The sequence below is a fragment of the Aquarana catesbeiana genome, linkage group LG09 (genome assembly GCF_042186555.1).
Source record: "Aquarana catesbeiana isolate 2022-GZ linkage group LG09, ASM4218655v1, whole genome shotgun sequence".
Taxonomy (NCBI): Eukaryota; Metazoa; Chordata; class Amphibia; order Anura; family Ranidae; genus Aquarana; species Aquarana catesbeiana.
The window spans coordinates 304,363,808-304,389,580 of NC_133332.1; the positions used below are offsets into that span (position 1 = coordinate 304,363,808).

General features: G+C 41.1%; 1 protein-coding gene across 3 annotated transcripts in view; it reads right to left on the bottom strand.

Moving 5' to 3' along the window:
• Positions 1-25,773, bottom strand: part of AK8 (adenylate kinase 8) — a 312,083-nt gene that overhangs the window by 250,101 nt on the left and 36,209 nt on the right. For all 3 annotated transcript variants that reach the window (XM_073600536.1, XM_073600535.1, XM_073600538.1), the window contains exon 3: positions 6,210-6,259. In XM_073600536.1, the coding sequence (XP_073456637.1) occupies positions 6,210-6,259 (50 nt within the window). The remainder of the gene's footprint in view (positions 1-6,209; positions 6,260-25,773) is intronic.

A 25,773-nucleotide genomic window follows, 5' to 3' on the forward strand; every position in this document is an offset into this window, starting at 1 on the left:
CAAATCACATTCCACTAGCTTCTTCCCTGGCCGTAACAACCAGGGAAAGTGACACCTGATATCGGAAATGACATTATACGCTTCCTGGTTCTTTGCAGATAAGAGATCAGCGAACGGATATTTCGGGGGTCTCAGAACAAACGGCTGATTAACTTCATTAGCAAGTCAACAGATGGCATGTGAACTGCGCACATACTCCTGGCTGTGGGTATAAAATCTTACGCTGCCACCGCCATATGATATACAGTGATGGCTGTAAATGGGGTTAAGGGTGAAAAATCTCTCATTTAAGAGGAATATTGGCAGTTAGGGCTCATTTACACTTGCTTTGGCTTCAACACACATTAAAGCGCCTACTGCTTAAACATGCTTTTATGATGTGTTTTTGATGCTTCAGTGAAGCTTTGGTGATGCTTCGGTGGAGCGTCGGTGATGCTTCCGTGATGCTCTTTTGAAGCTTTGTTGAAGCTTGACTGATGCCCTGCGTGTGTGTGGATATCTCATACCTGCAATTTCTCCAAAACAAAGCGAAGCTAAAGCTGAATTAAAGCCTCTTAAAAGCTGCAGGTGCTTCAAGCGAGCTTTGTCATAGAGTTCTATGGAGGCTTTGAAGATGCTTTGAAGCACCACTAAAGCGACATGGGGTATCATTTTTGAAGCGAAGCCTAAGCAAAGCAAAGCAAATGCAAGGTGTAAACAGGACTGTAAGCTAACCATATTATTTAGTGAAAGGAGCTTTGACTGGCATTCAGAGAGCTTTAACAAAGCCTGTCCGAAGCCATGTTTTGAAGCAAGTGTAAACGGAAAAATAACAGCAGGATTAACAGGTTGAAAAATACTAAGTTACAGGGAGGACACAGAAAAACAAAGACTGTTTTGCTAATGCTAGTGACTGCCTGCACAATATATGTCTTTTTTTATTTTCCCTACGCTACCATGATGGGACATGTGTCTTCAAATGAACAATGGCCGTCTGAAGGATTTGAGAAGTCCTTGTAAATCTTCCTTAAAGGGAAGTAGATGACCACCCCTTGTGACTGTAAAGCTAATAGGAGGTGTAGGGAAACAGTTTTTGTGAAGCAGCAAATAGGAATGGGCAGTAGAAAGGAAAGAGAGAGGACAGCAATAAAAACTTGTTGTGTACCTCTCCGAAAGACAGAGTGAAATAAAAGGCTGGGAAGTGTCTGTTCTAAGCTGGAGCAAATGTCAGTAGACGACCCTCTCCACCAACTCCAGGGGTGGGGGCAAACCTTCAATGTCAAGATAGCTTCTGAGTAGGTCCGGTGTGCTCAAAGATGAAGCGTGTGCAACAAAAGGATAGGCCAGCAGTAGATGATGGCACCTGGAGAGGGTGAATAGATCAAACCCGTAAGTTAGAGGAAGACAAACATTAGGGAGGTGTGTTAGTGGATAGTGGAGAAGGAATCCCTCTCCTTCTGTAACCTCTTCCACGTATTCCTTAAGGGATTTTCCAAAGAGGAGCTCCTCTTTCGAAGAGTGTGCATAAATGACACCTTTCCTGACCCAGATTATCCAACTAAATTCTAAGCCATTAAATTCTGAGCATAAGCACAGAGAATAAGGACAGTCTGTAGATTTGCAGAATCACATTCTCCATGGTGTCTATGTAGAATAGAGAAGAGCTGACAGCAAAGGATGCAATGTTGCAGAAAGAATAGGATCATCTTTATCAGTGGAGCTTCACTAATGAGTTCTCCAGTCCAGTTAGCCAGGTGTGTCTAGCCAGAGAGTAGTACAACATTACCTCAGTCTACCATAGCCAGCAAACCGAGAAGCTGAAGAATTAACTTCCCAAAATATCTTCAGCAGCCTCCACCAAGATGTCTGAGTCCCCCTTGTCTTCTGCACCGGTAAATATGCTGGACAATTCAGGTTGTAAGCCATAAATATAATCAGGGGGAGGAGAGGCAGAAGAGGAGTTATAGCTGTTAGCACCCGCTGAATCCAGTAGTGGCGATAGCCTCTGGAATAATTTAAGCAAAGGGGCACAGAATTTTGCCTTAGTCAAACAGACCACACGTGAGGGAGCCCGCATTAGGGGGATGGAACCAGTGTAAGATCTTTCTCCACGATTAGGGAACAGCTTTCAACCTGAGAGGAACTTGGAGTTTCCTCACAGCCTGCAGCAGGATTTTCACTTTTTGTTCCTTGTGCTCCTGCTCCCTACAGGTGGTATTTTGTCATTGCCAAGTGAGGATCTTCGTCTGTAAGGAACTCATAGAGTGGATGTGGACAGGGGAGGGGATTAACATGTCCAGTATAAAGGAATCATAATAACCTAGGTGCTAATTCAGTTTCTGTGGCTGTGTCTCTCAGATATCAAGCAACAGGTGAAATAGCATTTGACCAATACGTGTTGACAGTGGAAAATGGTGGCCAGAAGTGTGCAGTTAGGAGTCTTAAAAGCACTATGTATGCCACTAGCCAGAGAGGAACTTCCAATAGTGAGGTGCAAGAAAAGACCACCAAATTTAAATAGGGAAATGGTTCAAAGCAGCAGTAAACCTTTGAATAAAGTACTATTATAATGTGCTAGTATGCATCGCATGCTAACACATTATGAAGCATATACCTGGAAATAAAGCCCTCCAGAGGCCCACTCTCACCACTGACAGGGCTTCCATCTTCACGCAGTCTTCCTTCCGGATTCACCTGCTCCAGCCGCTTGAATGGCCAAGCTGTAATGATATCACTCCTGTGCATGCATGTAGTCATTGCCGCAGCACAGAGCTCTGAAGGAATGGCAAGAGTATGCTATTCCTTCATAGCACATGCACCGGTGATGTGCCCGGTGACCGATGTGACCGGTGACCGGCTGCCAAACAAGCGAATATCTCCTAAACAGTGCAAATTTAGGAGATATTCATTTTACCTACAGGTAAGCTTTATTATAAGCTTACCTGTAGGTAAAAATCACAAAGCGGAGTTTACTACCGCTTTAATAACATTACTTATAAGTAGGGATGAGACTTCCCAATGGCTTTCCTGTGGGGTCAGAGGGGAGTAGGACCATCCGGGTACGTCACTGTGTGGCCCCGCCCTCAGTTATAAAAGAACTGTCATCGCACTGAAGAGTCATAAGGCGAGTGCCTCCCATGGAGGCGGATCTTTTTAATTTTTTTTTTTATCGGTCCATCGGTGGAGCGAGAGAAGAAGATGAATGGACTTCGTGGGACATATTTTTTTATTTTTTAATAAAGGACTTGTCCCAACATGTGTCTTGTGGTTTTTTAACACTTTTTTTTGTGAAATGGTATGGGTACAATGTACCCGTTACCAGTTCAAAGGGGGGGGCGGGATCTGGGGGTCCCCTTGTTAAAGGGGGCTTCCAAATTCCGATAAGCCCCCCGCCCGCAGATCCCCACAACCACCGGGCAAGAGTTGTGGGGAAGAGGCCCTTGTCTCCATCAACATGGGGACAAGGTGCTTTGGGGGTTACCCCAAAGCACCCTCCCCATGTTAAAGGCATGTGGCCTGGTACGGTTCAGGAGGGGGGGGGGCGTTCTCTCGTCCCTCTCTTTTCCTGCGGCCTGCCAGGTTGCGTGTTCAGATAAGGGTCTGGTATGGATTTTGAAGGGGACCCCTACGCCATTTAAAAAAAAAAAATTGGCACAGGGTTCCCCTTAATATCCATACCAGACCTGAAAGGCCTGGTATGGAATTTGAGGGGACCCCCACGCAATTTTTTTTTAAATTTTGGCACGGGGTTCCCGTTAAAATCCATACCAGACCTGAAGGGTCTGGTATGGATTTTGAGGGGGACCCCTACACCATTTTTTTTTTTTTAATTTGGCGCAAGGTTCCCCTAATATCCATACCAGACCTGAAAGGCCTGGTATGGAATTTGGGGGGACCCCCACGCAGCTTTTTTTTTAAATTTTGGTTCGGGGGTTCCCCTTAATATTCATACCAGACCCGAAGGGCCTGGTAATGGACTGGGGGATCCCATGCCGTTTTTTTTTTCAATCACTTTTTTCTGTATTGCCGAGACCTGACAATTCATTATAGCCGCTAGTAGTTTTAAACTACTTTTTTTCCTTTAGAAATGTCATTTTGTGCAGGGACTGTTCTAAACACAGGAAAAATGCGCCACTTTACAGGCATACTATAGACACCCCCCAGGTACAAAATTTTAAGGATTTTTCACTTTTATTGTTTCACTTTAAGCATTATTAAAATCATTGCTTCCGAAAAAATGACCTTTTTTTGCATTGCTACATGTCCCCTGGGGCAGGACCCAGGTCCCCAAACACTTTTTATGGAAATAACTTGCATATTAACCCTTAAATTTAGCACTTTTGATTTTTCATGTTCGTGTCCTATAGACTTTAACGGTGTTTGCGTGTTCAAACAAATTTTTTGCCTGTTCGCATGTTCTGCTGTGAACCGAACCGGGGGGGGTGTTCGGCTCATCCCTACTTATCAGGCCATATAGAGCAAGACAATAAAAGCTAAGGAAAAAACAAAGTGTAGATTACCCCAAAACCTGTGCCTTCCAAACCAGTTGTGTGCTTAGCACTGTGGTGTATCTTGTAAGATAAAAGGATATAGTGTGTACCACAGATACAAGTAATGATGCAACAACAAATGTATAGCCAGTAACTGGTATGTAAAGGTACAGGAAAACTTGTCCTTCCTTGTCCACGTTGCTGGTCCCATCCAGGGTCCAGGCTTTACCCGCTACAGTGGGCATTCCCCAAAAAAGAGCTTCGGTTCTACGTGCCAACTGGACCATGGCCTTGGATCTGTATAGCACCCTGCAAATAACTCACTCTTTGCACCATGTGACAAGGTGAGCATCGAACACAGGATCCAGTATCCAAAGCAAACAATATGAGTATGGTTCCCAAGGTACAGACTGCAGGTTTTGATCTGGAAACTGCTAGTGGGCCATTAGGAAAAAAAACGTCAGATCTTGATAGAAGTGTCAGTCATAGAAGGAAGGAAAAACTTGTGAAAAAAAAAAATCAGAAGAAGGCATCCATCAACAAAGGGCACTGGAAAAAACCTGGAACCCCCCAGAGTGGGCAGGGTTACATGGATACATTGGGGGGGGGAGGGGCTGGCTTTTGCCAGTGTCCTAACCCCTGAAGGTAATGGCATGTAAACCATGGCCTAAGAAGCCATTCCTGTGCCCTTTTTTCTACGATAGGTTAAACACTTGGCAGTTGGATTGTGACTGCATGCCCGGCTGCCATCTACCCCTTTTGGATAGATTTAGATCCTATAATGTGTCCAGGAGAACATTCTATAAAATGGTGATTTCAGATCAGGATTGCAATGAATATTATTTGTCACTAACTGATAATGCACGTTAAAGTAATTTATAGAATGATAACCCTGTTGTCTACTAGTCACTAGGGTATTATTAAAAGTGTCTGAAATTGAACTGTCTGTGTTACCCATTGCCATTAGTGCTCTAACCAGAATTTTATTAATCCTTGAGGACAATACTGAACTTTGTTTTGCAAAAAGGTGCATTAAAAACGCTCAATTATGCTATGATATGATACAGTCATTTTTGGGACTGAGCTGCATTGTTTTGCTACATGGTGACAGTGCTTTCAGTGCTGATATCAACAAAGAAAGGCTTATATGTTTAGAAAATAGGTAAGTACAGATAAAGGGTAAGCTTAGAGTTAGGGGTTAGGTTAAGGTTTGGGTTATGCTGAAGTATCCCATAAGATGGCTTCACCCTCTTCCATGTGCTTGTTTTTGCATTTTTCCCTATGGGACTGTGTAGAGGTGGGTGTGACCATTCCTTCCACTTAGGTCTCAGATTACACTCGGCTCTCTGCTCTATGTTGTGTAGTGTGTGATGTTAGCTCCCCATCCCCTGTCTTTTGGACCTGAGAAAATAGCTTTGATCTGTGTACTTTGAACAGCTGTACAGGACAGAGGGCTGCTAATAAATAGGTACAACTTATGTAGGAGTATTTGTTCATCTATGTGTCTCACCTGATGCTATTCACTTCAGAGGGTATATGTAAGGGTTTACAATCACTTTAATTTAGGTTTAGATAAAATATTAAAGTTCAGGTGTGGAAAGGGTTAAGCATTAGGGTCAGGGGTTGGAGCTGTGGGGGCTCACTTTACGCTTTCTATTTTTTCATAGAGCTGAAACTCAATGTACTGACATTTTCATGGATATATTGATTTTCCATGATTTTAAATCTTGATATACTTACTATAGTGTGTTTTCCTGATGCAGGTGGGCCCACAACAATAATTTGCGGCACTGTAAGACAAAAAATACAATCATCATAAATGTCTATCAACATTAGTTCCCAGCACTTAGCAGACAGTAATAAATCATTCCTATTAGACCCCGCCCCCACTGAGCTGGCTACACACCAATAATCTGCTGCAGCCAATTCCCACACTCATAAGTTCATCCACCAGTATGTTTCCAGGTCATATCCTTGGCATCCAAAGAAAAGCTTAAAGTAAATCCAAGAGGTAAAAAAAATGGGAGCTGCCATCGCTGACTGGCTTTCAAAGGTGCAGTCCCCATCGCCATCATCAGAACTTCACTACCTAGTGAGTCACTGACCTGGAACGAGTATTCAGCAAGTAAGGTCTGCTAAGTCTGCACTTCTGCCTACACGTTTTTTTTAGGTCAGTGGCTCACCATTAAATGGCTGGTGTCATAGCTGATCACAGCGCTATAGCAACTGCAGATGAAACAGACATCAAGATGGCGGCTCTCCTGGTTGCAAAGTATAGAAAGGCTTAGTTCCTTAAATCATTCTTAAAGGATGACATACTGTACATCCACATGGAAAACCACCAGTCTGATCACTGTACACTTTTATATAATAAATAGTATTAACCACTTAAAGACCGCCCCATAGCAGTTTTACTGCTACGGGGCGGCTCTCCTGTGCAGGATCACGTATATACAGTCATGCTCAAAAGTTTGCATACCCTGGCAGAAATTGTGAAATTTTGGCATTAATTTTGAAAATATGACTGATCATGTCAAAAAACTGTCTTTTATTTAAGGATAGCAATCATGTGAAGCTGTTTATTATCACATAGTTGTTTGGATCGTTTTTAAATCATAATGATAACAGAAATCACCAAAATGGCTCTGATAAAAAGTTTTCATACCCTGGAATGTTTGGCCTTGGTACAGACACAAAAGGTGTGTACACACAGGTAAAAATGGCAATTAAAGGTTAATTTCCCACATTTGTGGCTTTTTTAATCACAATTAGTGTCTGTGTATAAATATTTAATGAGTTTGTTAGTGGATGCACTAAGCAGGCTAGACACTGAGCCATGAGGAGGTAGAAAAGAACGGTCAAAAGACCTGCATAACAAGGTAATGAAACTTTACAAAGATGGAAAAGGATATAAAAAGATATCCAAAGCCTTGAATATGCCAGTCTGTACTGTTTAATCACTTATTAAGAAGTGGAAAATTCGGGGCTCTTTTAATACCAAGCCAAAGTCAGGTAGACCAAGAAAGATTGCAGCCACAACTGGCGGAAGAATTGCTCAGGATACAAAGAAAAACCCATAGGTAACCTCAGAAGAAATACAGGCTGCTCTCCAAAATTACGGTGTGGTTGTTTTTAAGGAGCAAAATTCAATGATACTTGAACAAAAAAGAGCTTCATGGTTGAGCTGCCAAATAAGCCTTTACTTTGCCAATGCCACAAAAAAGCCAATGAGGCATGTCAATTTGTTGTTGGGCCTATTGTAACCAGGCTTTTTTGTGGAACTTGTACAGTAAAGTCTTCTTTCTGGCAACTTGACCATGCAGCTCTTTTTTGTTCAAGTATCATCGTATTGTGCTCCTTAAAAACAACCACACCATCTTTTTCCAGAGCAGTCTGTATTTCTCCTGAGGTTACCTACGGTCTTTCTTTGTATCCTGAACAGTTCCTGTGGCTGTTGTGGCTGAAATCTTTCTTGATCTACCTGACCTTGGCTTGGTATCAAGACATCCCCAAATTTTCCACTTCTTATTAAGTGATTAAACAGTACTGACTGGCATATTCAAGGCTTTTGATATTTATATCCTTTTCCATCTATGTAAAGTTTCATTACCTTGTTATGCAGGTCTTTTGACTGTTATTTTCTACCTCCCATGGTTCAGTGTCTAACCTCCTTAGTGCATCCATGTGAGAGCTAACAAACTCATTGACTATTTATACACAGACACTAATTGTGATTTAAAAAGGCACAAATTAACCTTTAATTGCCATTTTAACCTGTGTGTACCACCCTCTGTGTCTGTACCAAGGCCAAACATTTTAGGGTATGTAAACTTTTTATCAGGGCCATTTGAGTGATTTCTGTTATCATTATGATTTAAAAAGGATCCAAAAAACTATGTAATAATAAATGGCTTCATGTGATTGCTATCCTTAAATAAAAGGCAGTTTTTTGGCATGATCAGTCATATTTTCAATATTAATGCCAAAATTTCACAATTTCTACCAGGGTATGCAAACTTTTGAGCACAACTGTATATGTGATTCTGCACTTCCACCTGCAGAGGGTTCGCGCATGCCACTGGCAGCCCGCTTCTGCTGTGATTATTTACAGCACAAGCCGACCGTCGGTAAGCCTGGGTTCACACTATTGTGAACACAGACATCGCACGTGATTCGCACCGCATTGCTGTGCAGATCGCATGCGATGTCTGTGCAATGCGAATTCAGACATACAGTTTGTATAGTTGAACTCGTATTGGATTTGCATGAAAAAGGTGCAGGAACCTTTTTTTTCCCCACACTGGAATCGGATCGGATGGGTGTTCACACCCATCCGATCTGATTCCCGTCCGAAAATCACAGATCACACTGCAATCTGCAAACCGTTCTGGGGGTGTCAACTTTGTGACACCCGCAGCGGTTCACAGAGGGCAGTGTCAACTGCCTATGAGGGAGATGCGATGCGGGAACCAGCGCTGGAATCCCCCATCGCTTATGTGTGAACCAGGGCTTAAACACAGAACTGAAAACAAGGCAGATCTCCATTCTGACAAGGGGGAAGGAATGGATTTTGTGTTCCTACAAAGCAGAGAACAAAATTCATCTCATCTCTTAGTAAAAGTACCTAACACAGTACACAAAAACACTGGTTAGGCACACTGTTAACCCTTTGATCGCCCTAGATGTTCTACCCCTTCCCAGCCAGTGTTATTAGTACAGTGACAGTGCATAATTTTAGCACTGATCACTGTATTAGTGTCACTGCTTCCCACAAAGTGTTAAAAGTGTCTCATTATCTGCAATACTATCACAGTCCCCCTATAAGCAGCTGATCGCCACCATTACTAGTAAAAAAAAAAGAAAATAAAAAAAGAAATTCCATAAATATATCCTATAGTTTGTAGATGCTATAACGTTCGCATAAACCAATCAATCTATGCTTATTGAGATTTTTTTTACCAAAAACATGTAGCAGAATACATATTGGCTTAAATTTATGAAGAAATTTGAGTTTTTTTTATTTAGTATGTTTTATAGCAGAAAGTAAAAAAATTTAGTTTTTTGTTTTTTCAAAACTGTCGGTCTTTTTTTATTTATAGCGTAAAAAATTGTGATCAAATACCACCAAAAGAAAGCTCTATTTGTGGGAAAAAAAGTACACAAATCTTATTTGGGTACATCCTTGCATGACCACGTAATTGTCAGTAAAACAATGCAGTGCCGTATAGCAAAAATCGGCATATAGTCACATGAACAGCCATCATTGGAGCCCACCTCCTCCATGCACAGAAGCCGTACTATAGCTTCCATCAATGAAAAGCATTCTATAAATGGTGGGAGGGACCTTTCAATAAGTTGCTCGTCCTTTATTCATAGATCATGTTTTATTCATACCAGCTATAGCTGCTTTTTTCAACCAGGGAGCCTTCAGGTTTTTTCACGGGTGCCTTGGCAGAACGCCTAACATTTGCCCAAAAACTGTATACAAGCCAGGGGGTGCATCCAGCCTGCCTTTTAGTTCCACAAAGTCACAGGTTATGCACCATTACAACTATATAGCCGGCATCTGATAAGAAGGACATTGGGTGCCTGCACAGCGTCTTTGTTTGCCCCCCCCTCTGCCCCTCTACGTCAGTACTGGGGTCACATTAGCTGAGTGAGAGAGAAGAGAAACATTGGAATACTAGTCAGTATCAGTGTGCAAAAGTATATATGCTTTGGAAGACTAAATCACCTATAGCGTTGCGTGTCCTACATGTATGGATGTTGCTGTATTATGTAAAACTATTAGTTTAGTTGTTACATTTTAGAATGGGTGCCTCGAGCACAGAATTTTAAAGGGTGCCTTGACTGAAAAAGGAGGTGCCGATTGATAAAAAACGATTGATAATTTTCCACCCTGGGCAACTGACTAGACTGTAAGAGAAGCTCAGTATGTGTTGGAACCAGAAGGCTATTACATGCTCATGCTTCTGAGCAAAGGCTCACTGCAAGATGGGCATTGGCACGCACATAAAACTTATGCGCAGGTGCACAAAACATATGCACACGCAAGTCCTGTATGGGCATTGGCACCAAACGGAATATTTATGCTGGACTATGACATGAATTGATTGCTGAGTTGTCTTTAACTAGTTCCTTGACCTGACATACATGTCTACACTTGTACGACTCAGCTTGCTCCTGACCTGTCTTTGGATTTCTGCCTGCCTGCTGTGACCCCGGCTTGTATTCTGACTCTGCTCCTGTCTTGCGCTCCTGTAATTTGCTGCCCAACTGTGTACCGATCCGGATTTGTACCCCTACTCTGCTTGTTCCTGTACCTCGCTGCCCGGCCGTTGACAATCTTTTGACTTGTGTCCTGGCTACGCTCCTGTCTGCCGAAAAAGCGTCACCGTGTTCCAGTTCCTGGTTAATGCCTAGTGATGTACAGGCATCTGCTTCCTGCAAACACCAGCTGGCACTGCCTGTAATATCGGCCCTTTGTGCCACTCTGTGTCTTCGCACCTCCTGTCATCACTGCAAGAGGTGCAAAAGATGCCCCCTCTTCAGCTCTCCACCAGGTACATGACATAGATTCAATTTAAATTAAGTCTAAATCCATCAGAAAAAAACAAAGTGAGTATGGCCACCACTGACCATAGATGGAGCAATTTTCTTTCCTGCAACCATGGGTTGAATCCCTAACGCTGAGCCATTGTGTTCTCCTGGCAGGAGGCAGGGAGAGCCATCCCCAATGCTGGCGGTTATAATAAAATTTGACAGGCTGGTTGTAGCTAAGTTAATTGATTGATCAAATTGGTTACATCCTGCCCATACATGGTTAGACTCTCGGCCAGTCCCTGCTGAACCAGTCAAGATTCGAACCGTCAATGGCCAGCTTTACACCAAATTCTTCCACAAGCTAACTTTCTTACAGCCTCATTAGCATATAAGGAAAGCTAGGGTAGAACTTTGTAGTATTGGAGTAATAGAAAGGCCGGCCGCCATACATGGTTTGAATCTCAGCCGGTTCAGTGGGACTCGGCCAAGATTCTACCGGTTAATGGGCAGGCTGAATGTACCAAGTTGATCGATCTATCAACTTGGGTACAACCAGCCTGCCGGATTCTCTTGTGATTATCGCTAGCAGCTGCTATAGCTGCTAATGATATTCATTCTAATAAAGAGTGATCAAGTGATGCGCAAAAAAACTTGGTAACTCTCCACTGCGCTCAGGTGTAAAATAAACAAAGATCGCAGCTGCCAACTTTAAAAAGAAATAATAACACAGTATTTCAAAGAAAATCAGTGAAATAGTGGCGCTGTAAAAAATTATATTGTACGGGAATCATGAAAATAAGTGTTACTAACCATTAATGTAAACACATAACCTAAAGTGCAAGTGATGAACCCAAAACAATTATCAAAATAATGATGACTGAGTGAATAAATAATCTGAGGATGACAAACAAGTGATTAAGTATATCACAGTGAATAGTTCATGCACTATTATTTCAAATGAGCAAAAAGTCCAGACCGAAAAAATATATATATAAATAATGAAAGTCCAATCCAAGTAAAAATTAAGGTGCCACAAAGGAGTTCAACATAACAGGTGAATAAGCAATAGAAATCTTCCTTTGATGTAGACAATCTCCTCCACTACACCGATTGTGATTGTGAATCACTCTAATGGAGCCGCACTCACCAGATATACATGCCTTGCATTCTCATGCGCGGCTTGTAAGCTTTATAAAGATCCCCCCCAAGGGGTTACACGAGCTGGATGAAGATGGGCCCACACAGATGGAAATCCTTAATAGGTAACGCTCCTCATCAGGTAGAGATAAATCACCATGCAAAAGAAATGTTGCCTCCAATAGGGTGATAAAGTTTTTTTAAAACATTTATTGGATAAAATCAAACACGTCTTCTAACATTGTACTCACATTCTTAACTAATAAAAACGGCATGAGCAAGACATTCCTTGTAATAAGTGATGGCAGTGTGCTAATGGTCACGGCGGACCGGGGATGCAGCTTAGTACTCTCACCCCTCCCCTCATCGGATCCACAGCGCTACGAGGTGATATCAGCCAGCCAGAGTCACATCAAAGTAAGTCAAGCGTCATGCGCAGATGCTGAGTTGCCGTACAGCCACGCCTCCGACATGTTTCGTCATATCGACTTCTTCACAGGATTGGCTGTACGGCACGGCAAACCCTCCCTTTCAATCCCCGCACAGATACTGGAAGAAGCCGTCATCTCCACTCAGAGTACTGGCGGAAATAACGCAAAGATGTCAGCACACACCTCATATAAAGGATGAGTTAACGTTATCTTCACCATATAGAAAACCAAGTAGACTGACACAAGAGCGCCTGCGCACATGCCGTGTCCCTGTAACCAAGATACACTGACCTAACGGCACAACCAGCACAGGTAGCAGTGAAAACTGGTAAAGCTTTACAGATAATAATTATTACTATTACAACACATATCGTAAGGTGATATATGGTTGAATATAATAAGGGAAAAAGAAGCTGCGCTAATAAATGGAAAGTCCATACAATTGCTCGTGGATAAATCGGTAAACAGTTCAGTCTATTGAATCAAACACCAGGGTGAACCAAAACAAATCAAACGTGCCGCCACCTTAAGAAAAACCTGCTTACCAGCTGGCAAGCACAGTCGGGCAAATGGCTTAAACCCAGCCAGGGCTTTTGCTTGTACAGAAGATCAGCTGATAGGCTAAAGGCTGGATGGATAGATGGATGCTCAGAACGCTCCTGACACCACACGACCTTGCTCAGAGCCCCGAGACCCAGCCATAAACAGAAGAAAGAAAACCATCCATAGCGTAATATTGTCACTACTGTATGGTCAGGTCAACAGAAGGTCAAAACTAGTATTTTGAGTCAGATTGTCATTGTATTGTGAATTGTCTTCAGCATTCAGAAGGGGGAAGCGGTGGAGGAGAACCGCACACAGACACAGTCACATGTCTGTTAGGGTAACTCGGTGGACCATCACTTATTGATAGTGACATAGTGATGATCCACCGAGTTACCCTAACAGACATGTGACTGTGTCTGTGTGCGCTTCTCCTCCACCGCCTCCCCCTTCTGAATGCAGAAGACAATTCACAATACAATGACAATCTGACTCAAAATACTAGTTTTGACTTTCTGTTCACCTGACCATACAGTAGTGACAATATTACACTATGGATGGTTTTCTTTCCTCTGTTTATGGCTGGGTCTCGGGGCTCTGAGCAAGGTCGTGTGGTGTCAGGAGCGTTCTGAGCATCTATCTAACCATCCGAGCCTTTAGCCCATCAGCTGATCTTCTGTACAAGCAAAGGCCCTGGCTGGGTTTAAGCCATTTGCCCAACTGTGCTTGCCAGCTGGTAAGCAGGTTTTTCTTAAGGTGGCGGCACGTTTGATTTGTTTTGGTCCACCCTGGTGTTTGATTCAATAGACTGAACTGTTTACCGATTTATCCACGAGCAATTGTATGGACTTTCCATTTATTAGCGCAGCTTCTTTTTCCCTTTCCATATCTTTATTTGTGCTATCACACATTAAGCTGCTGCTTTTTGGACTACACTTTATGATTTTGAGTTATTTGTGATTTTATATTCTATTTTCATTTAATTTTCAATGTATAACATTTTTAGACTAAGCGCATTTTTTTCCTGTTAATTTGAATATAATAATCCCTATATAACATAATAAAAACATCATGGGTAACATTAATTAGTAGAATTTGCAAATTAGTAATATAGATTTAAAAATATATATATTGGCATCCTGTAATTCCATAATATCCACAACATCCCGCATAACAGATGTGTGGGTGTTAAAAAAGATAATCAACAAAGGCAAAACATTCTATGGGCAATGGGATATATGCAATATGTATGGGCATACACTTAAGTGTGCTATAACATTGCATCAATTTTGATCCCCCTGCCTTTCCTAAATTCTCTTGATTCTGTATAGCCCTGACCAGTCTAGTGTAACTTAAGTCATAACACCCTCTACCCAAAACTGACTGCGTACCTATAATTACTTAGGATGTGTACGCACAAGTAAGTCCATGACAGTTACGTCACAAATTGTTCATTGGATAAAAATAAAGAAAAAATAAAAATAAAGATAAAAATTAAAATTAAAATAAAAATAGAAAATAAAAATAAAAGTGAAAATAAAAATAAAAATAAAAGTAAAAATAAAAATAAAAAATAAAGATAAAAATAAAAATAAAAATAGAAATAAAAATAAGAAATCAGTAAATAAAAATAAATAAAAATAATAATAAAAATAAAATAAAAGCAAAAAGAGCAACAAAACAACGAAAACAAAAACAAAAAAAAACCCAAAAACAATGGACATAAAGGGTTCCTAAATATACTGGGATATATTGCCTCAACTGGCCTCATACATAAAATGCTAGAAGTTGCTGATAAAGCAGTTCAGGTCCAGTTCGATATTTAACCCTCTCGGGTGAAGACTTTTTAAAAGAAAGATCCACTTAGTCTCTCTCTGCGACAGATCCCTGACCCGGTTGGATCCTCTCCATGATGGAAAGCCCTGATCAATACCACAAAATTGCAACCCAGCTGGGTCCTGGCCATGTTTCTGTCTAAAGTGTAATGAAACGCTATGAAATATAAAGCCATTTTTTATGTTGGCTATATGTTCAGCTATGCAAACTTTTAATTGTCGCTTTGTTCTGCCAACATAATAAAGACCACATGGGCACCAGAGCAGGTACACCACAAACGACGAATTGCAGGTAATTAACTTATCGATTTGAAATGTTTCTTGATCTACGTTTATCACGCTGGTCACCCCTCTATTTAATACCCTTACAGACCTGCAGCAAACACATTTTCTGCAGGAGAAAAAAACCATCGTATCTCAATAATGGGCGTGATCTATTTGGTGGATCCAAGATCTTCTTCACAATCTGATCACCAAAATTTGGTGCACGTCTGTAAATAAATCTTGGTTTATTGGGTAAAAGTTCACCCAAGTCCCTATCTCTACCGAGGATGTGCCAGTACTTCCTGAAAATATCCTCAATCTCTCTGTATTGATAATGAAAGTTAGAGATGAATCCCCATTGGTGTGACTCAGCAGCGGGTTCATTTTCCCTCTTAGTTAGACATAAGTCTCTGGATGTATTAGCTATTTCAGATATTATTTCCTCCAATGCTGTCTTATTATAACCCTTTTGAACAAATTTTTCTTTAAGCGTGTCCGCCTGTTCTAGGTAGTCATTGAGGCCCGTACAATTACGTCTTACTCTCAAGAACTGGCCTTTAGGTATATTCCTAACCCAGGATGGGTAGTGGCCACTTTTGATAGATAGGTAACTGTTTCTGTCAGTAGGTTTTAGGTATACTTTGGTGTTAAGTTTAGTACCCAGCTTGGTGATGGTTAAATCCAAAAAATTCACCTGCTTATCACTAATCACATAATCTAACACTATATTGTTCGTATTATTATTGAGATATTGTAAAAATTGAATGATTGATTCCACAGGACCCTCCCAAATAATCAAAAGATCATCTATGAATCTTCGATAGAGTTTCAATTGTTTCATACTGTGATTAAAGATCATTCGATCTTCCCATTCTGCCATGAACAGGTTGGCTAGGCTAGGGGCATACTTTGCTCCCATAGCCACGCCATTCTGTTGGGAATAAAAGCAGTCTTGATACCAAAAATAGTTGTGGGCCATACAGAAATCTAGGGCTCTGCCCAGGAAACACTTTTGCATGTGTGGGATATTGTCCCGTTTGCTTAAGGCCCAGTTTAAGGCCAAAAGGGCATCATCGTGCTGTATAACGGTGTATAATGACCGGACATCGGCAGTGACTAAATAAGTCTCTAGAGACACCGTCCAACAGCCTTAGGACGTCTGTAGTGTCTTTAAGAAAAGCTTTAGTTATAACAACACTGGGCTGAAGGAATGTGTCTAAATATTCACTGAGTTGGGCTGTAACTGACCCGATGCCATTAACAATTGGCCGTGCCGGTGGATTTTCAGTACTTTTATGGACCTTAGGTAGTGTGTACATTACCGGTATTCTACACACGCTTGGATTTAAGTATTTTCTTTCTTTCAAGTTTAGGGCATTATGTCTAAAGCCCCATTCAACCAGAAGATTTAATTGTTCTTTATACGAATCAGTGGGGTCGGATTGTAGTTTCTTATATGTAGACTGATCACTCAAAAGTTCGATTAATTGGTTGTGGTAAAAAGATTTGTCCATAACCACGATCCCTCCCCCCTTGTCTGCTGGTCGTATAATAAGGTTGCATCTTTCCTCCAAAGATTTGATCCCATCCGTTATGTAATCAGGATTGCCCCATTTTTTAAGGGGAAGGTAGAATTGAATACTAATGAAATGAATATCCTAAATTTGGGTCTCAAGTTTGCCCCGAGGAGAAGTATGAATAGGTTTGATGTGTATATAGATACACACAAATTTATTCGCACGTTGAATATGAAAAAATATTTTCTGAGTCACCCCGCAGATATTTCCAATAGGGCAATTACGCCCACAGGTAGGATAGATAGTGGTCTGAGGAACAAATCCACTTTCAATCCTCAGATACCTAACAACCACTACATTGAGGTGTTTAAAAGTTTGGTATTAAAGAACATTGAAAGCCTTCCCCTTAAAAAAAGGGTCAATCCTGATTACATAAGGGATGGGATCAAATCTTTGGAGGAAAGATGCAACCTTATTATATGACCAGCAGACAAGAGGGGAGGGATCGTGGTTATGGACAAATCTTTTTACCACAACCAATTAATCAAACTTTTGAGTGATCAGTCTACATATAAGAAACTACGATCCAACCCCAATGATTCGTATAAAGAACAATTAAATCATCGGGTCAGTTACGGCCCGACTCGGTGAATATTTAGACAAATTCCTTCAGCCCAATGTTGTTATAACTAAAGCTTTTCTTAAATACACTACAGATGTCCTAAGGCTGTTGGACGGTGTCTCTATTGACCCATCGGCAGAGAGTTATTTAGTGCCGATATCCGGTCATTATACACCATAATACAGCACGATGATGCCCTTTTGGCCTTAAACTGGGCCTTGAGCAAACGGGACGATATCCCACACATGCAAAAGTGTTTCCTGGGCAGAGCCCTAGATTTCTGTATGGCCCACAACTATTTTTGGTATCAATACTGCTTTTATTCCCAACAAGTTGGCGTGGCTATGGGAGCAAAGTATGCCCCTAGCCTAGCCAACTTGTTCATGGCAGAATGGGAAGATCGAATGATCTTTAATCACAGTATGCCACAATTGAAACTCTATCGAAGATTCATATATGATCTTTTGATCATTTGGGAGTGTCCTGTGGAATCAATCATTCAATTTTTACAATAGCTCAATAACAATACGAACAATATAGTGTTAGATTATGTGATTAGTGATAAGCAGGTGAATTTTTTGGATTTAACCATCACCAAGCTGGGTACTAAACTTAACACCAAAGTATACCTAAAACCTACTGACAGAAACAGTTACCTATCTATCAAAAGTGGCCACTACCCATCCTGGATTAGGAATATACCTAAAGGTCAGTTCTTGAGAGTAAGACGTAATTGTACGGGCCTCAATGACTACCTAGAGCAGGCGGACACGCTTAAAGAAAAATTTGTTCAAAAGGGTTATAATGAGACAGCATTGGAGGAAATAATATCTGAAATAACTAATACATCCAGAGAATTATGTCTAACTAAGAGGGAAAATGAACCCGCTGCTGAGTCACACCAATGGGGTTTCATCTCTAACTTTCATTATCAATACAGAGAGATTGAGGATATTTTCAGGAAGCACTGGCACATCCTCTGTAGAGATAGGCACTTGGGTGAACTTTTACCTAATACACAAAGATTTATTTACAGACATGCACCAAATTTTGGTGATCAGATTGTGAAGAAGATCTTGGATCCACTAAATAGATCACGCCCATTATTGAGATATGATGGTTTTTTCTCTTGCAGAAAATGTGTTTGCTGCAGGTCTGTAAGGGTATTAAATAGAGGGGTGACCAGCATGACAAACGTAGATCAAGAAACATTTCAAATCGATAAGTTCATTACCTGCAATTCCTCGTTTGTGGTGTACCTGCTCTTGTGCCTATGTGGTCTTTATTATGTTGGCAGAACAAAACGACAATTAAAAGTTTGCATAGCTGAACATATAGCCAACATAAAAAATGGCTTTAAATTTCATAGCGTTTCATTACACTTTAGAGAGAAACATGGCCAGGACCCAACTGGGTTGCAATTTTGTGGTATTGATCAGGTCTTTCCATCATGGAGAGGATCCAACCGGGTCAGGGATCTGTCGCAGAGAGAGACTAAGTGGATCTTTCTTTTAAAAAGTCTTCACCCGAGAGGGTTAAATATCGAACTGGATCTGAACTGCTTTATCAGCAACTTCTAGAATTTTATGTATGAGGCCAGTTGAGGCAATATATTCCAGTATATTTGGGAACCCTTTATGTCCATTGTTTTTGGGGGTTTTTTGTTTTCGTTGTTTTGTTGCTCCTTTTGCTTTTATTTTATTTTTATTATTATTATTTTTATTTTATTTTTATTTTTATTTTTATTTATTTTTATTTACTGATTTCTTATTTTTATTTCTATTTCTATTTTAATTTTTACCTTTATTTTTTATTTTTACTTTTATTTTTATTTTCACTTTTATTTTTATTTTCACTTTTATTTTCTATTTTTATTTTTATTTTCTATTTTTATTGTTATTTTCATTTTTATCTTTATTTTGTATTTTTTACTTTATTTTTATCCAATGAACAATTCGTGACGTAACTGTCATGGGCTTACCTGTGCGTATACATCCTAAGTAATTATAGGTACGCAGTCAGTTTTGGGTAGAGGGTGTTATGACTTAAGTTACACTAGACTGGTCAGGGCTATACAGAATCAAGAGAATTTAGGAAAGGCAGGGGGAATCAAAATTGATGCTATGTTATAGCACTCTTAAGTGTATGCTCATACATATTGCATATATCCCATTGCCCATAGAATGTTTTGCCTTTGTTGATTATCTTTTTTAACACCCACACATCTGTTATGTGGGATGTTGTGGATATTATGGAATTACAGGATGCCAATATATATATTTTTAAATCTATATTACTAATTTGCAAATTCTACTAATTAATATTACCCATGATGTTTTTATTATGTTATATAGGGATTATTATATTCAACCATATATCACCATACGATATGTGTTGTAATAGTAATAATTATTATCTGTGAAGCTTTACCAGTTTTCACTGCTACCTGTGTTGGTTGTGCTGTTAGGTCAGTGTATCTTGGTTACAGGGACACGGGATGCGCGCAGGCGCTCTTGTGTCAGTCTACTTGGTTTTCTATACGGTGAAGATAACGTTAGCCTATCCTCTATATGAGGTGTGTCCTGACGTCTTTGCGTAATTTCCGCCAGTACTCTGGGTGGAGATGACGGCTTCTGCCAGTATCTGTGCGGGGATTGAAAGGGAGGGTTTGCCTTGCCGTACAGCCAATCCTGTGAAGAAGTCGATATGACAAAACATGTCGGAGGCGTGGCTGTACGGCAACCCAGCATCTGCGCATGACGCTTGACTTACTGTGATGTGACTCTGGCTGGCTGATATCACCTCGTAGCGCGGTGGATCCGACGAGGGGAGGGGTGAGAGTACTAAGCTGCATCCCCGGTCCGCCGTGACCATTAGCACACTGCCATCACTTATTACAAGGAATGTCTTGCTCATGCCATTTTTATTAGTTAAGAATGTGAGTACAATGTTAGAAGACGTGTTTGATTTTATCCAATAAATGTTTTAAAAAAACTTTATCACACTATTGGAGGCAACATTTCTTTTGCATGGTGATTTATCTCTACCTGATGAGGAGCGTTACCTATTAAGGATTTCCATCTGTGTGGGCCCATCTTCATCCAGCTCGTGTAACCCCTTGGGGGGATCTTTATAAAGCTTACAAGGCATGTATATCTGGTGAGTGCGGCTCCATTAGAGTGATTCACAATCACTATCGGTGTGGTGGAGGAGATTGTCTACATCAAAGGAAGATTTCTATTGCTTATTCATCTGTTATGTTGCACTCCTTTGTGGCACCTTAATTTTTACTTGGATTGGACTTTCATTATTTATATATATATTTTTTCGGTCTGGACTTTTTGCTCAGTTGAAATAATAGTGCATGAACTATTCACTGTGATATACTTAATCACTTGTTTGTCATCCTCAGATTATTTATTCACTCAGTTATCATTATTTTGATAATTGTTTTGGGTTCATCACTTGCACTTTAGGTCATGTGTTTACATGAATGGTTAGTAACACATATTTTCACGATTCACGCACAATATAATTTTTTACAGCGCCACTATTTTACTGATTTTCTTTGAGATACTGTGTAATGATATTCATTGTCTTCTCCTGGCAGGGATGGCTGCCACACACCCCCCCCCCCCCCATGGCAGGAGGGATTCCCCTGTCAGCACTGTCTGTGTTGATGGGAGAATCGTGCAAATTTCTTTCCTGCAGCTGGTGCAGGAAAGAAATTGGCACAGTGTATGGCCTGCCTTACAGAGATGGGTTTAACATAACCCTTCCAAACCCGATAAAAACACAAGGGCATTACATAAGACATCTGTAAAGCTTCGAAAAGCAACTGCTGAAAATCCTAAAAACTGTTAACTGTCTTTTTCTGACAACATGAAAAGTGGAATATTCTAAAGATGAACAACCACTGCAAAGTTTTTCAAGCTCCCAAAATACTTTTGCCAGATCCTGACATGAAGGGGTTTTCGCCTTTATAAAAACTTGATCTCCCTACTTAGAAGTGCTTAGCATTGATTGGCCTACAGGCTTCACAGTATTGGAGGCTACCCTTTATTAAACTCATGGTTTCTCACCACCCGACGCAGCGCACCTTGAATTTCCAACTGTGCGTGTTGGAATAATTTATTACCATAGCCATGAAAGAGTGCTCTGTTGCCAAGATTAATCAACTTCTGCAAAGCACATCAAAGGAAATCAAGAAACCTCTCCATCCACAGATCCTTTTGAGGTTTAACGAGGAAGGAGATTTAAAATTCAAAAGAGAATCCTCAAGGTATTGGATCTTTTATGCGCTGCATTTTTTTGGACAAACGTTTGATAAAAAAAAGGAAACACTCTATTATATGCTTCGTATCATGCTTTAATATTGCCCCGGGCTACTGTAAATGTTCAGTTTGTACTAAATCGGCTTTTTTTTTCAGCGGCATTTATTGGATGGAGATGAAGGAGGCAGTGGACAAGTATGAACCATTTAATTCACGGTACAATTAAAAATATATTCAGGCTTTATTTTAGAAATTATAGGAAATATATACATAACTGTTTTAAAACAAACATTGCCCAGTTGTTACCACAGAAGGGGTCCTTTTAAGGCTTTTCTGAAGATACTTGGACCATATATGAACTGCGTTGACTTTTAAGGTTATCAAATCCCTGCTTTGATTATCAAAGGCTGGGACGCCATACCTTATTCACACACACGGTTTACACTTGCAATTGGAGAACAGTAAAAACATGCAGTTGAGCCATGTTTTTACTGCCCCCCCCATGCCTCCCTGTTAAAATGTAAAAGTAGCAGATGGGGGTGTATACTGGGGGGGGGGGCTGGAATCTGTTAATTGATGATCCTCTGCTGATTAGAGTAGAGTAGGTGGATGACAAGTCTCTGCTGCACTATCAGCGGCTGGGTGTAAGTGGACTCTGCTGTCCGTTTACACCCGGCTACCTCTATTGCTCCGCCTAAACATAAGAGGATGGAGTCCTCTCCTGTTTTTTTTAGCAAGCCTGATTGGATCAGGAGGTAAGCGGGTGTAAATAGACACAAGTCCATTGAAACCCGCCTGTCCATAGGTATGAATGGACCTTACGACAATGAATAATTGACAGGCGGACCTGATTGGAACAACTGTCTGAAAGGGAGGCTGCTGCACACAGAAGGTTTTTTTTTATCTTAATGCATATTATGCATTAAGGTAAAAAAACTTCTGCCTTTACAATCACTTCAGGGGAACAAAAAGCTAGAAGGTGTGTCCAAAAAAGGGAAAGCGGGGGGGGGGCAGGACCAGTCACCAGTAGTGCCTGTTCTCTTCTTACACCTGGTCTTTTCCCCATTTCTGACTTACCATTACTTACTCTACGCAATGTCTCCGTGAGGGCAGCTGTCTTGGGAGAGAAATAGGGCTCTGCGTCTTCATGTTAGCACTGCCCTCCCTATGATTGATGGTCTGATGACTGATGCAACTGTAGCATCCTCCTAGATAGACTGTTAGGATTTGGTTAGGCAAATTATGTCCCATGACTCTTCTGTAATCAATGGAGCTGGATGTGTTTACTTTGGGCTGGGTTTGACGGTTTTCCCTTGTTTTCCGGAAGTTTCCAGAACATAATGGGTGGGAGAGTCAGATAGGCAGTCTGCATATTTATTTTATTCTATTAATTTATTTCAGGTATAAATGTAAAAAAAACCCAAACATTTAAACGGACCCTGTACTCAAGACGAGTATGTCCGCTGTATAAGCCTCCCTTGCTCGGTACAAGCACGATCCAAGATCCCTTGGCTCCCCCCTTCATTTGTTGAGACATAGTCTGTGGCGGTGCAAAAACCTCAACTGTTTATTGAAACACAGGTACAAAGGAATATACACTCTGGGGACAATCCCCCTTATTTGCATAGTGACACAGGGCAGGGTAAACTGTACATTTAGTAACATGAGACCTAGGTACATTCAAACTTTTCATCAGTCAACAGCAGGGCCGTCTTTAAGACAGGGCAAAAGGGTAAGCTGCCCTGGGCCCCATCATTGTTGTGGGGCCCTAAGCAGCTGACTCATACTTGTCAACTATCCCAGTTTAAATTCCCTTGTCCCTTAAAGTTTTAGCCCTGTGTTGTGTCCCGATATCTCAGTGTGAAGTTCTGTTACTAATGCTGCCCAGCTCCGCCCTATTGCCATATACAGATGACTCACCTGCAGACCTTGTGTTTACATGTAAATAACCGGTATTGATATGTAAATAGCGGCGACATTAATATGTAAATAGCCACGGACCGCTGCATTGATATGTAAATAGAAGCGGCATTCATATGTATATTAAGCCCCCCTAAGGTCATATCCACCATCACTTCTGCTGAATGCCGCCCAATGGGGAGGTAAAGGGGCAAGCTTGAAAGTCCTGCCTACATCTGTGCTCATTAAACCTACCATCAGCCTGTTCTGCAAAGGTAAGCAAATTGGAGGTGGAACCCTTTTTCAAAATAACAAGGTGCCACAGCACTGTGAATTTTGTTGCATGTGAATACACACATGTCAGCCAATGCGTGAGGGTGTTATTATCAATTAATGGCACTTCTGTGTATCTGCTAAAGGGTAGCACGTTTTTGTGGTGTCAGGAAAGCGATTTTGCATGCATTCCCGACACACAAATGTGAACGCAGGCTAAATGTCTCAGTTACATTGGTGGTCAGAATAAATCTTCTCATTACGTTGGGGCTTGGTGTACGATCCTTTCATTCACACTAGTGGCCAGTGTCAAGGTCCCCCTCACATTAGTGGTCAGTGTAAATTTCTTCTTACATTAGTGGTCATTGTAAATCCCTCCTTACATTAGTGGCCAATGTGAAGGTCCCCTTTACATTAGTGGTTAGTGTAAATCCCCAGAACATTAGTGGTCAGTGTAAATCCTCATTACATTAGTGGTCAGTGTAAATCCTCATTACATATGTGGTCAGTGTAAATCCCCATTACATTAGTGGTCAGTGTAAATCCTGATTACATTAGTGGTCAGTGTAAATCCCCATTACATTGGTGGCCAATGTAGAAACTCCTTTTTATATTGGTAAAAAAATCCAAACTTGCATTTGTGGTCAGTTTTGAATGCTCCCTTACATTTGTGGTCCATGAAGAAGCATTCTTTAAATGGGTGGCGAGTGGAAATACCCCCTTACATAGGTGGCCAGTGTAGAAATCTCCCTTTATTGGTTGTTGATGTAAAATCCCCCATTACAATATTTGTCATTGTAAATTCTTCATTACATTGGTGATCATTGTACATTTCCCTTTACATTGGTGGTAAGTGCAGAATTGCCATTACACTGGTGGTCAATGTAACTCCCCCTTTACACTGGTGGTCAGTGTAAATCCCCGCTAACATTGGTGGGTGGTGTAGAAGTGGTCAGTGGTGGTCAGTACAAATCTCCTCGACAATGGTTGTCAGTGTAAATTCCCCCTTACATGGAGGTCATTGTATATTCACCCTTACGCTGGTGGTTGGTTTAAATGCTCCTATTACATTGGTATCAGTGTAGAAATCCCTCTTTATATTGGTGGGTGGCGTAAAATGCCCCTTTACATGGTGGTCAGTGTAGAATCCCCCACTATATATATTTGCTAAAGATTTCTACCTTTGCTCTACATGATTCAGAATTTTCCACAGTGTACTGCCTCCTAACTTATCCCAGCTCCCCACCACTGCCACTGATCCCATCAACCCCGCAGCATTGCCACTGATCACAAAGCCCCCCCCCTCCAGCATTGCCCCTGATCCCAGGAGTCCTAGGAGTTTTCTGTCTATTGATGGGTCCCCTCACCTCCCCAGCCCATGGTGTGCAGGCAGTGAGGAGATGATATGCTGTAACCTTTAGCAACCAGTGAGCGGTAATGATGTGCACTAACTTCTTGCAACCAATTAGTAAGTGGTAAGGATGTTTAGTAACCTCTAGCAACCAATCAGTGAGCAGTGGAACAGTAATCTCTAGCAACCAATTAACAAGCAGAAGTCATGTGTTGTAACCTATAGCAAATAATCAGTAAGCCATAATGTGTGCTGTAACCTCTAGCAGCCAGTCAGTGAGCGGTAATGATACACTGTAACCTCTGGCAACCAATCACAATCACTGTCTGATCTGATTCAGTAAACTGATTTTGAGTCTAGCTGCTATTTATTGCATGTCTCAGAGAAGGTGGAGAGTGAAATTGCATGTTTGCCCAGGGTCCAGTCACTATTAAAGATTATTATTATTATTATTATTTTGCCCTGGTCGACAGTCTTATCAGCAGTTAGGGCTGTTGAAGAAATCCCCCCTCCCCTCTAGCAACTAATAGCTGACAGTGATTTCATTAACCCGTAAGCTAATCCACATAAACACATACATCTCATAATAGTTTGCTCCCAAGGCAGACAGAAACA